General features: G+C 33.5%; 1 protein-coding gene across 1 annotated transcript in view; it reads left to right on the forward strand.

The window, feature by feature from the left end:
* Positions 1 to 12,692, forward strand: part of LOC107573641 (protein very KIND-like) — a 67,168-nt gene that overhangs the window by 45,773 nt on the left and 8,703 nt on the right. Inside the window, exons 29-34 of the mRNA XM_016260080.1 lie at positions 4,453 to 4,650; positions 5,695 to 5,777; positions 5,992 to 6,094; positions 7,558 to 7,680; positions 7,982 to 8,041; positions 9,667 to 9,824. Coding sequence (XP_016115566.1) covers positions 4,453 to 4,650; positions 5,695 to 5,777; positions 5,992 to 6,094; positions 7,558 to 7,680; positions 7,982 to 8,041; positions 9,667 to 9,824 — 725 coding nt within the window. The remainder of the gene's footprint in view (positions 1 to 4,452; positions 4,651 to 5,694; positions 5,778 to 5,991; positions 6,095 to 7,557; positions 7,681 to 7,981; positions 8,042 to 9,666; positions 9,825 to 12,692) is intronic.

Genomic DNA, 12,692 nt, shown 5'->3' on the forward strand with positions numbered 1-12,692 from the left:
ACGTTAGTAACCGAGTATGTTCCCTTTCAATACTTTCACTTCGTACTGCGTCGCTAGATGCTACGGGAACCTATTCAATCACACCATGCTATGGTAGATGAACGACTTATAAGTAATTGTCCAGGGCGTCCAGAAGGGGGCCCTGTAGATCAACTACAATGGAGCAGGCCATAGCCAGAGACCCGGATTCTTTTCAGGGTCAAGAGGAGGCAAAGAAATGGGCTAACTCATAGAGGTCGAGCCCGGCCTTACATAATTGTTCTTAGAACTTCGCACAGCCTCGGAACTAGATAGGGCCGAGAGCGTGCCGGAAGCTAAGCCCAGACGTGGGAACTTCAATGGGTTTGAGACATAGTCAAACCCAGAAAGGATTAAATGCAGCCTTAGGGCGGGAATATGGTTCCTGGAGCATTTGAGCACAGAGAGACAGTTAAGCAGAAAGGACCTGAGCCTGTAAAGCAGGGACGTCTAGGTTGTAGAACCTGACAAAGGTGGACGGCGAGGACCAGCCGGCCGCCGCACAAATTTCTGCAATGGACACACCACTGGACCATGCCCAGGATGAGGTCATGTCTCTCGTGGAATGTGCTCTGACCCCGATGGGGCATTGAAGGCCCAAGGAGGAGTATGCAAGAGCTATTGCGTCAACTATCCAATGGGATAGTCTTTGCTTTGTGAACGGAAGCCCCTTGGTGCGACCACCAAAGCATACAAAGAGCTGCTCCGACTGCCTAAAGGAGGCGGAGCAGTCAAAGTAGATTTTTAATGCCCTGACAGGACAGAGCAGGATTGGCTCCTGGTCTTCCTGCAAGGGGGGCAGCGCAGAGAGCGTGATTACCTGTGCTCGGAATGGAGTAGAGAGCACTTTAGGTACATAACCATGCCTAGGCTTTAGGATGACCTTGGAGTCGTTAGGCCTGAATTCAAGGCAGGAGGGGCTCACAGAGAGCGCCTGTAAATCTCCAACTCGCTTAACCAATGCCAAAGCCAATAGCAGAGCGGTCTTTAGCGACAGGGGTCGAATATCAGCGAATTGGAGCGGTTCAAAGGGGGGGGCATTTGAGTGCCCTCAGAACCGTAGACAGATCCCACGTAGGGACCGTAGAAGGGCGAGGGGGGTTCAACCTCCTAGACCCTTTCAAAAGTCGAACAACGAGGTTGTTCCTGCTGACCAATATCCCGTCTATAGGAGCATGAAAAGCTGCTATAGCCGCCACATAGACCTTAAGAGTGGGGGGGGGGGGGGGGGCCCCTGAACAACGAGGTTGTTCCTGCTGACCAATATCCCGTCTATAGGAGCATGAAAAGCTGCTATAGCCGCCACATAGACCTTAAGAGTGGGGGGGGGGTGTCCCTTATCCAACACCTCTTGAAGGAAGGACAATATCGACGATATGTCACATGTGCACAGCATGGGGAGCAAGTTGCCCCAAATGACAGGACTTGCCATTCATACACACTAGGCAGACTGTCTCTCTGCATATTACGCCACAGGAACCATAAGAGTGGTCTGTCCTCAGGGAGTAGCCTCACCTGATGAAACATACCTTTAATGTCACTGCTGACAGCTGTTGAATGTTCTCTGAATCGCAGCTGGACCCCAAGCAGAGAGGAGCTCAAATTGGGACCAGGCAGGAGCAGTTCATTCAAATTGTTTCCTTGATAGGTGAAGGAACAATTAAACACGATCCTGTTCTTCCCATTGTGAGTCACCATATGATGCAGGATGAACCAGGACTCGTTAGATGACTCCCACACCTCTTGATTCACTTTTGTGACATACCCTGCCTGTTCAAGTTTCTGGATTTCTGAGTTGTATGCTGTGGCACGAACTGGATCCCGGAGGAGGCGCTTCTCTGTACTCCTTAAGTTAGCAAGGACTGCAGTTGGTGAGGCAGACAAAGTTGGCATAGACTGCACTCTTAGTAAAGGTGTGGCATACCTGTGTACTCCATTTACGTTCACTCAAACTGTCTTTGTCTGCAAGAGTTCCACTGCACTCTGATCCTGTCGAGACCTGGTCACCAGCTTCTCATTCTTGTATGGCAAAACATCAAGCTGCGAAAGCCTTTCCACATGGTGATGCAGCTCAGCTGATGGGGAGAGTGTTGCAATGAACAGGCATGACTGGGTTCCATGTTGCATTGGTAAGCACTTAGTAGGGCCTTGAAGTGTCCAACCAAGTCTCGTCTTAACTGCCACAGGACCCCCAGGTGGTCCTAATCTTACTGTCTGGATTGGGGTTATTAAGTGCGGGAAGTCTGATCCAATGAGAAGAAGGGGTTGGGCACATTTGATTTCTGGCTAGGGCAATTTTCTCAAGTATTTGTATTTGTGCTGCAATCGTTCCACTGGGTACGTGTGCTCTGCTAGACCCAACTGAGCTGCAGTAAAAGCTCCTCCGATCTTATAAACTCTCTCGGGTTGGCTGGCTGGTGAGATAGTGAAGGACACAGAATAACCTTGTGTAACAACGTTTGTAGGTCAGGAAGAAGGAGGCGGGAACCGGCAAACATTTAAATAAAACTTTAATAATTAAATAAACTCAAAACAGCGCAAACAAAACCAAAACACAAAATAAACTCCAGGCCTGGTCCTCTCTCGTCTAACACCGCACAAATCCACTAATGCAAGATTAACTGCATAAATAACACTAAAGAGCTGATTTCCTTCTGCCCGTCGCTCCACTGCAAACTAAACAACTTCCGCCTAAGAACGCAATAATACTTCAGGCAGTTATATGATAAGACAGTCTATTAGCGCCCCCTACTGGACTGACCCACACTTTCCTTTCCAACAATTGCTGTTCATAAGTGCAGCGCTGCTTTATTTACAGCGGTAACCAAGGAGATGCTTTAAGCGCCACCTGCTGGCAGAGAGTGAATCTGCGTCTCGTTCAGCTCTTCTGCTGTTTCGGTTTCATGCAGATATTTTTTATGCATAATTTCAAAAAACTGAAGTCAAACCATTCTGTTTTTGCTTCAAATTTAGAAATGATACAATGTAATTTAGATTAAAAACTGCTCGTGTTGCATGCATGCAGCATCTTTGTTTGGATCATGATTAAAATGCAGTGGTTGCCTCTAATTTTAAATGTTAAGAGCACAGACAAAGCCTGAGTTTGTTTATATGAAGAGATTTATTTTATTTGTGTTACTTATTTATTTGATTTGGGGCTTGTTTTAAAATAAATTTTAAAAATGTAGTTTTGTTATTTACATTTACATTATATTTAAATGTTGTTATTTAGCAAACACTTTTATCCAAAGCGACTAACAAATGAGGACAACAGAAGCAATCAAAACCAACAGAAGAGCAATAATTTACAAGTGCTATATTAGTTTATTATTACAGTGTTATATTTCAATTTCACAAAGAAACGTACAGTATTTTGTCCAAGCAATAATAAAAGGACACATTTAATTTATAATATGTCTAAAATCTCATTTTGTTAAAAATAAATATATCGAGAATCGAATCGAATCGTGCGTTGAGTGAATCGTTACATCCCTGAATTGATAACAGTCCATTGGAAACACGACCAACCAGTGGACTCAGGAACTGAAACAAATCTGGAAAGAGTGACAGTGTGGTTACAAATAAAAATGGACATTTGTTTAAAAGATGGACATTAGGTACCTAATTAAGAAGGGTTGTAGTGATTAGGAACACAGTGTACGGTTGAGGAAAATAATACTGTGTAACCTGCTCTTGCTCTTGGTTTCTTCTTGTGATCAATTTAATTTAATTACATTTTTATGTATTTGTTTATTTTATATTTTATTTACACATTCATTATGTTTTATTTTTATTGCATTTTATTTATTTTAAAAAAAAAAAATTATTTATTTATTGTTATTAAACTTTAAAAAGTTTTAAAAAATGCATTTAAGGCATTATATTATTGAATATGCACTAATGTGCATTTATTTCCAGAACCGAAATCTGAACATTAGATCAATTCTTGTTTGATTTTGTTGACATATTAGAGTTTTTTACAGACGGGAATTTAGATTTCTCTTTTTATAACTCCATAAATCCGAAAATACTGTCAACAGACAGTAAAAAATACATTTTCGCTATGTTTTTAGGAATAAAATGTTAAATATAAATCAAGCAAATTATATATTCACAATATAAAAACCTAGAGAGGAATAAAACTGTAAAGTTTGGTATATGCAAGTGTTGCTGAAGTGGAAAATCTACAGCATAATAAAACAAACACTTAACTTTATATTTCGGATGTTTTCTTTCCACTAGTCTGAAAGAAGCAGCAAAATAGCCCAAAAAATCTCAAAATTGACCAGTGCATGAAAAAAATACGGTTTTATCTGTAGTTCCTTGCCTTAAGAAAAAATCAAACACAAGAAACATGAATTTGAAGCATTTCAGCAGAAGTCAAGAACCGGACTGCTAGCGTGTGCTGTTCTTCATGTGTTCACGCGTGTGCAGTGGCGCGTGCCGCGTGTGTTGGAGCCTCAGACGGTCCAGAGTAAAGAGAAAGGGTTCTCCATCGCCGCGGCTCTTCCACGGCCGTGTTACGCCTCTCTGATGAGCAACAGCAGTCTGCGATCAGAGGAGAGACGTCCCTTCAGTCAGAGTGAACACACGCCGCTGCACATCACACAGCAGCTCACCTTACTGGAGCAGGTGATCAAAAAAACACTAATCATTTGTGAAATATACAGCGCATGCAAAACATATGGAAACGTTTGGAATAATTATGATGTTGAAATGTTGAAAGAAGTCTCTTCTGCTCACCAGGGCTGCATTTATTTGCTCAAATATACATTAAAAAATGTGAAATATTATTTTAATATAAAATACTTGTTTTCTATGTGAATATATGTTAAACTGTAATTTATTTCTGTGATCAAAATCTGAATTTACTCCAGTCTTCAGTGTCGCATGATCTTCAGAAATCAGTATAATATGCTGATCTGCTGCTCGAGAAACATTTCTGATTATTATCACACTTGTGCTGCACAATATTTCTGTGGAAATGGTCACACACTATGCTTTTATTCTGCAGAGATGCATTAAATTGATCAAAAGTCACAGTAAAGACATTTATGGTGTTCTGTTTTCAATTAAAGCTGTTCTTTTAAACTTTCTGTTCATCTGTGAATCCTGAAAAATAAAATGCATCACGGTTTCCACAAAAATATTAATGTTTTCAACATTGATGATAATCAGAAATGTTTCTCGAGCAGCAAATCAGCATATTATATGATTTCTGAAGATCATGTGACACTGAAGACTGGAGTAAATTCAGCTTTTGATCGCAGAAATAAATTAGAGTTTAACAGAGATTCACATAGAAAACAGCTGTTTTAGTTTGTAATAATATTTCACATTTTTTAATACATATTTGATCAAATAAATGCAGCCTTGATGAGCACAAGACACTTCTTTCAACACTATTCCAAACGTTTTAAAAGCTAAAATACACGAATGTCCTTAATTTCCAATTTTCATTATCATGCTTTCTTACATTATTTTATTTTGACATTATCACTCTATTATTTTCTGCTCTGTTCTCACGCTGTTATTTCCCGACCCAACTCTAGGTGGAGACACACGCTCATCTTATTTTCATGCTGGTCTTGATTCTTGATCTGAGACAGACTTTTACACCAGGCCAGAATCATTATATCATGCATATTCATGTCTCATCGTCTGATATTTATGCAGGAAATATTTCACGACTGTCATCCGGTCCACTTTCTGAACTCGAGAGCTCACGGAGTGACGGAAAACTCTGGAAACATTTCCAGGTGACTTAACTCAATTAAAGCAGTGACCTTCTATATTAAATCTCAAACGCGTTTAAGCTTTCTTGTGTACAGAACACAGCATATTTTACATGCATAAAAATCATTCTCACCTAAAATCGTGATTTTAGAAAAAAGTGCATGTGCATATATTTATACCTCATATCTTCCCGATTATGTTGAGTGTGTGTGATGAATGTTGCTGTGTGTTGGTCAGTGAGGTGTCGGGGCCCCGGGGCCCGCTGCAGAGGCTCCTCACACATGCAGACTGTGTGGCTAACTGGGTTTCTGCTGAACTGGTCATCTGTGACTCGCTCAAGGTGATTCCTCAGAGTTTACTGAATATTTACTTATCTTATAAATGAAACAAAATCATTATAAATTATTTAATATCTATAACATTAATCATGTTAATAAAAAACTGCTATTTGTTTCAATGACTTTAATAATAGTTTTAATTATTATGAATTAGTATTATCATCATCATCATCGTCGTGTAACATAATATTAATAATACTTAAAAATATATATTTAAACAAATTCTTAATTTTGAATATATTAATAATAATGTTATATTATTGTATTATATTAATCTATCTTTAACATTAATAATATTAATAATAAAAAACTGTTTCACAGCTATTTGTTTTAATGACTTTAATAATAGTTTTAATTATTATGAATTCTTAATTGTTATTATTAGTATTATCATCATCATCATCGTCGTGTAACATAATATTAATAATAAATAAAAAAAAATTATAATTTGTTTTAATTGTTTTAAACAAATTCTTAATTTAGATTATTATTATATTAATAATAATAATGTTATATTATTGCATTATATTAATCTATCTATAACATTAATAATATAAAACTGCTTCATAGCTATTTGTTTTAATTACTTTAATAATTAGTTTGAATTAACTCATTTAAATAACTAATTCACGTATTATTAAAAACTAAAAATTAATAAAAACTATATATATATATATATATATATATAAAACATTAAAATATATTTAAACTTAAAAACTTTATGTAGGTTGTGGCTTCAAAACAATTTTATTTTAGTTGTTATTTTAGTTTTTATTTTATTTTTATTTGTTATTTTAACTATACTGTTATAGTTTTTTATTTAAATTTTATTTTTTCTTATTTAATTTAAATTTTGCTTAATATTTTTATAATTTTGTTGAGTGCTTTTGTCATTTTCAATATTTGTTTTTATTACATATTACATATTTTGTAATGTGTTTTTAATAATAACTTTAATAATAACTTTATTATTGTTTAAATATAAATATATACATTCAGTATATATATAAAATGTGTGTATATACAAATAAATATATTTGTTTGTATACATACACAAAAAACAACAAATAAATACAAACAAAAACACAACAAGATTACTAAAACGTTAAGTAAAATTAAAATGCAAACAGAAAATATAATATTAACAAAAACTATAATAGTAATAGTATATCAGTGCTACTAAAATAACAACTAAAATAAAATAGTTTTGAAGCCACAACCTATTTAACTTTCATAATGTGAACAAAAACCTTGCAAGAATATGTCTCGGGGGGGAAAAAACAAAGAAATGATCTGATGCATATTTTTAGGATCATTAATAGTTTTTTGCATTGTACCATTAATTTCATGCCAATTAGGAACATTTGCGTCCTTAATTCTCTGATATGCACATAATACACACTATATATATTTCTACTTTTCATGTGCATTTGAATATCTCGCTGTGTTCGTGTTGTATTTTTAGGCACAGGTGGCTTTACTCGCTCGCTTTCTCGCCGTTGGCAAGTTCTGCTACGAGTCGAGAAACTTGGCCACGGCTTTGCAGATTCTGTCGGGGCTGGAGAACGTGATCGTGAGGCAACTACCGGTGAGAGACCAAAAGTCATAACCTCATAAACTCCACTGGATTTGTTATTGTTGCTGTATCTTATCCGGCGGCTCCAGCAGCTGAAATGTTAATTGCATGTCTGTTTAAACTGATTAAACTCTATTTAAAAGCTTGAAAGAGTTATAATCGACATTCAGCGTTCTGTGCGGAAACAAAGCAATGCTCATCATATTTAGCATGAAATGAAATTGCATGATAGATGTTTCTCATAAGCCAGGCTTCCTCTGGTTTGGATGAGTTTGACAGCATGTGTCTTGTGTTGTGGATGTGTTGAACGCAGGCGTGGAAGCAGCTCTCGCTGAAGGTGTGCGAGGCTCTGGAGGAGCTCAGGGCTCTGCAGGTCAGACGCTCACATCGACATCAACACTCCAAAACACACAAGCTCCAGCCTATCTCTAACGCTCAGAACGCCGGAGATTTCATGCTTTCTAATGTTATTGCATTTATAATATTAATAATAATAAAAAATAGTATTATTGCATTATGTAATATCTATATCATTAATAATATTAACAATAAAACTGCTATTTATTTTAATTGTTTCAATTATTTGTTTTAATTGTTTAATACTTAATGCTTTCTACTTTTATTACATTTATAATATTAATATTAATAATAATAAAAAATAGTATTATTGCATTATGTAATATCTATATCATTAATAATATTAATAATAAAACTGCTATTTATTTTAATAATTTGTTTTAATTGTTTTCAGCTCATTAATTGTTTTCAATATTTTTAATAATAAAAATAATAATACAAATATATCATTATATTATATATTATCTGTAACAATAATAATATTAATAACAAAACTGCTTCACTGCTATTTCTATTATTTTAATAATTTCTTAATTGTTTCTAATGTAGCCTAATTATATTAGTAATAATATTTAAATAGTATAGTTTATATTATTTTAATATATTTGTATAATATAATATTTATAACAATAATAATATTAATTACAAAACTGCTTCACAGGTATTTGTTTTAATTACTTTATTATTTCGTTTTTATTGTTTTGAATTAATTCTTAATTGTTACTTTTATTATTATTATTATTATTATTATTATTATTATTATTATTATTATTATTATTATTATTATTATTATTATTATTATTATTATTATTATTATTATTATTATTATTATTATTATTATTATTATTATTATTATTTTATTATTATTATTATTATTATTATTATTATTATATAACATGAATAATATTGCTTCACAGCTATTTATTTTAATTATTTTAAAAATGTGTTTTAATTGTTTTAAACAAATCCTTAATTGTTTTGAATATTATTGTTGTTGTTATTAATAATAATAACAATAACAATAATGTTATATTATTATATTAATATTATTATATTATATCTATAATGTTAATAATAACAAAACGGTTTCACAGCTATTTGTTTTAATTAGTTTAAATTATTTTGAACTAATTAAAACTTAATTGCTTCTTTTATTATTATTATTATTATTATTATTATTATTATTATTATTATTATATATTAATAATAACAAAACTGTGTCATAGCTATTCTTTTTTTTTTTTTTTACATAATCTCCAGACAGTTACGCCACCCACACATTTTTGATTATGTCCTACACATTATTAAATAACAAAATTAATTTTAAAATAGCTTCTGTAAACATGCTCATCACTGTAGAGGTGCACTGAAGTCACTGTTTGTGTGAGTTGTGTTTCTGATGTTGTTTTGAATAATTAAATACATTAATGCATTTACATTTCTGCATTTATTTAGATGCTTTTATCCAAAGCGACTTACATTGCATTCAAAGTTTACATGTTATCAGTTCATGCATTCTCTAAGAATCAAACCCGGGACACTAGTGTTGCGAGCGCATGCTCTGCTGTTTGAGCGTCAGGAAGTGGTCCCATAGAAGAGAGAGGAGTGAGGTTCTAAAGTCTGTTGATGATCTTGTTTCAGGTGTTTCTGAAGAGTGATAATCTGTGTCTGATGGAGGGAGAGAAGAGCAGACGGCGGCCGACTCTCCCAGACGCTCACATCTTGGCCATGCACGTCCAGCAGCTGGAGATCGGGGCGTTTACCATGACCAGCGGAGCATACAAGTGGCCCAAACTGAGGTCTCACGAACGCACACACAATTACATTCATGCATTTAACAGTTCAAACTGAGGAACATCTCGATAGTTCAGCCAGAAATTCAAATGTGCTGATTTTACTCATTCGACTCATAGCGCATTCGAGATGTAGATGAGTTTGTTTGGAGAAATGTAGCATTGCATCAGTGTCTCTGCGGTGAATGGGTGCCGTCAGAATGAGAGCTGATCAAAACATCACAATAATCCACAGCACTCGTCCATCAGTTAACATCTGGAGAAGACAAAAGCTGAAACACATCCAGCATTAAGACGAATTTAACTGAGTTTATAACCCATAATAACGCTTCCTCCAGTGAAAAAGTGCATCTGCTGTTGTCTCTCACATCACAACCCAGCCACATATATGTTTAGAGCTGTTTAAACGCTGCTTGATCTGTGCAGATTTCTCTCCTGATTCACACCAGAACACTGACTCACTGGAGGAAGCGTTATTATGGATTATAAACTCAGTTAAAATCGTCTTAATGCTGGATTAGTTTCAGCTTTTGTCTTCTCCAGATGTTAACTGATGGACTGGAGTGCTGTGGATTATTGTGATGTTTTGATCAGCTCTCGTTCTGACGGCACCCATTCACCGCAGAGCAAGTGACGCAATGCTACATTTGTCCAAATCTGATGAAGAAACAAACTCATCCTAATCTCGGATGCACTGAGGGTGAGCACATTTTCATTTCTGGGTGAACTATTCCTTTAAGCCTTTGCATTACTGTATAATCTACACATCCCAACTTGTGCTCACGCTCACGTACGCTGCAGGACAGACATCTGCGGAGGTCAGAGGTCACGGACAGTCAGATGTAGCTGGTGTGTGTGTGTGTGTGTGTGTGGAGCAGATGGCGTGTGATTGGAGATGATTGGCTCGAGGACTCGGGCTGCTTCTTGTACATCTGTAGCTCACAGCACACAGAATCACATTTAGGTACTATGTATGTGTGTGATTCAATCTAGATTTCTAGAATATTTGTTGAACTGAGTTCATAAAATGTTACATTGATTATAATTTTTAGTGCAACTACTAGTATTGGTTGTGGTTTTATGTTCAGAATCTCAAATGGTGATTCAGTTGCTAAAATCACTAGTACTAGAACTCACGCTGTGCGATTTGAGGGGAACAAAAAATAATTTTTCTAATAAAAATCATGATTGTGATTTAAAATGCGATTTTACAAAAAGTTCAGGTTTTGTTTCATTGATTATTGATTTTATATCAATATGGCTATGTAATGATTATATATTATATTTGTTGTTGTTGTTATCAAATAAAAATTATAAAAACACTAAATAAAAACGAAATAAGAAAAATTACTATTGTAATATTTTACTGTAAAATAAAAATCAAGTATTTAAAAAATATTTAATAATTTTATTTAGCATTACAGCTGTAATATTACAATACACATATTTATAGCCGTCTTAATTTCTTCATTTTCAAATGTTTAACCACTGAACTTTTATTTTGACTATAATAATAATAATTATTATTATTATTATTATTAAAGAAAACTTCTACGAACATAAACACTTTAAACAAGTATTTTAGTTTTCTATAATTTCTATAATTATTATTATTACTACTAATCAAAATAAGAAATATTACTATTGTATTATTTCACTGTATTTAAGAAAAATTATAATGATTTTATTTTATAGTACAACTGTAAAATTACAATAATAATATTTATGGCTGTATTAATTTCTTCATTTTCAAATATTTACCCACTGAACTTTTTTTACTGTAATAATATTAACTATTAATGATGCTGTTGTTGTTATTTATTTATTTAATATTTATTTATTGAAAAAAATTGCAAACATAATAAATATTATAAACATGTATTTTAATTATTCTTAAAAAAAAAAATTATTAAAATATAATAATAATAATAATAATAATAATAATAACAATTAGTATTATTACTTCCACTAAATAAAACTATTAAACAAAATAAGAAATATTACTAGTGTATTGATTCACTGTACGTATTTAAGAAAAATTATAATTTTATTATATAGTACAACTATAAAATTACAAATCTAATATTTAATTTCTTCATTAAATTATTAATTTCTTCATTAACCATTGAACTTTTATTTTGACAATAATAATAATAATAATACTATTTATTTTATTATTATAATTACAGCTTCTACTAAATAAAACTATTAAATAAAATAAGAAATATTACTATCATATTGTTTCAAATATAATAATTCGATAAATAAAAATATTTTAATTTTATAGTACAACCTTAATAATTACAATGGTTGTCATAATTTTTTCATTTTCAAACATTAAACAGTCGATTTATAATCAATTCTTATCAGAAGTGACCCAAACTCGGATGCAGAGACGAGTTCATGTGGAGCAGCTGAGACTGAAAAGACTGTATCATGAGCTGCTCACGTCCAAACAAACACAGTGCCGCGCTTCACTTATATTTATATGATATCAAATGTAATTAATGTATGTAATTAAATCAGCCTTTGCAGTTTGATATTCTTGATAAGCCGATTATTTGGATTAAAGGGGTCATATGATGCTGCTAAAAAATGTGGAGCAGCTGAGACTGAAAAGACTGTATCATGAGCTGCTCACATCCAAACAAACACAGTGCCGCGCTTCACTTATATTTATATGATATCAAATGTAATTAATGTATGTAATTAAATCAGCCTTTGCAGTTTGATATTCTTGATAAGCCGATTATTTGGATTAAAGGGGTCATATGATGCTGCTAAAAAGAACATTATTTTGTGTATTTGGTGTAATGAAATGTGTTTATGCGGTTTAAGGTAAAAAAACACATTATTTTCCACATACTGTACATT

This window comes from Sinocyclocheilus grahami, unplaced genomic scaffold (genome assembly GCF_001515645.1).
Source record: "Sinocyclocheilus grahami isolate Dianchi unplaced genomic scaffold, SAMN03320097.WGS_v1.1 scaffold1990.1, whole genome shotgun sequence".
Classification (NCBI taxonomy): domain Eukaryota; kingdom Metazoa; phylum Chordata; class Actinopteri; order Cypriniformes; family Cyprinidae; genus Sinocyclocheilus; species Sinocyclocheilus grahami.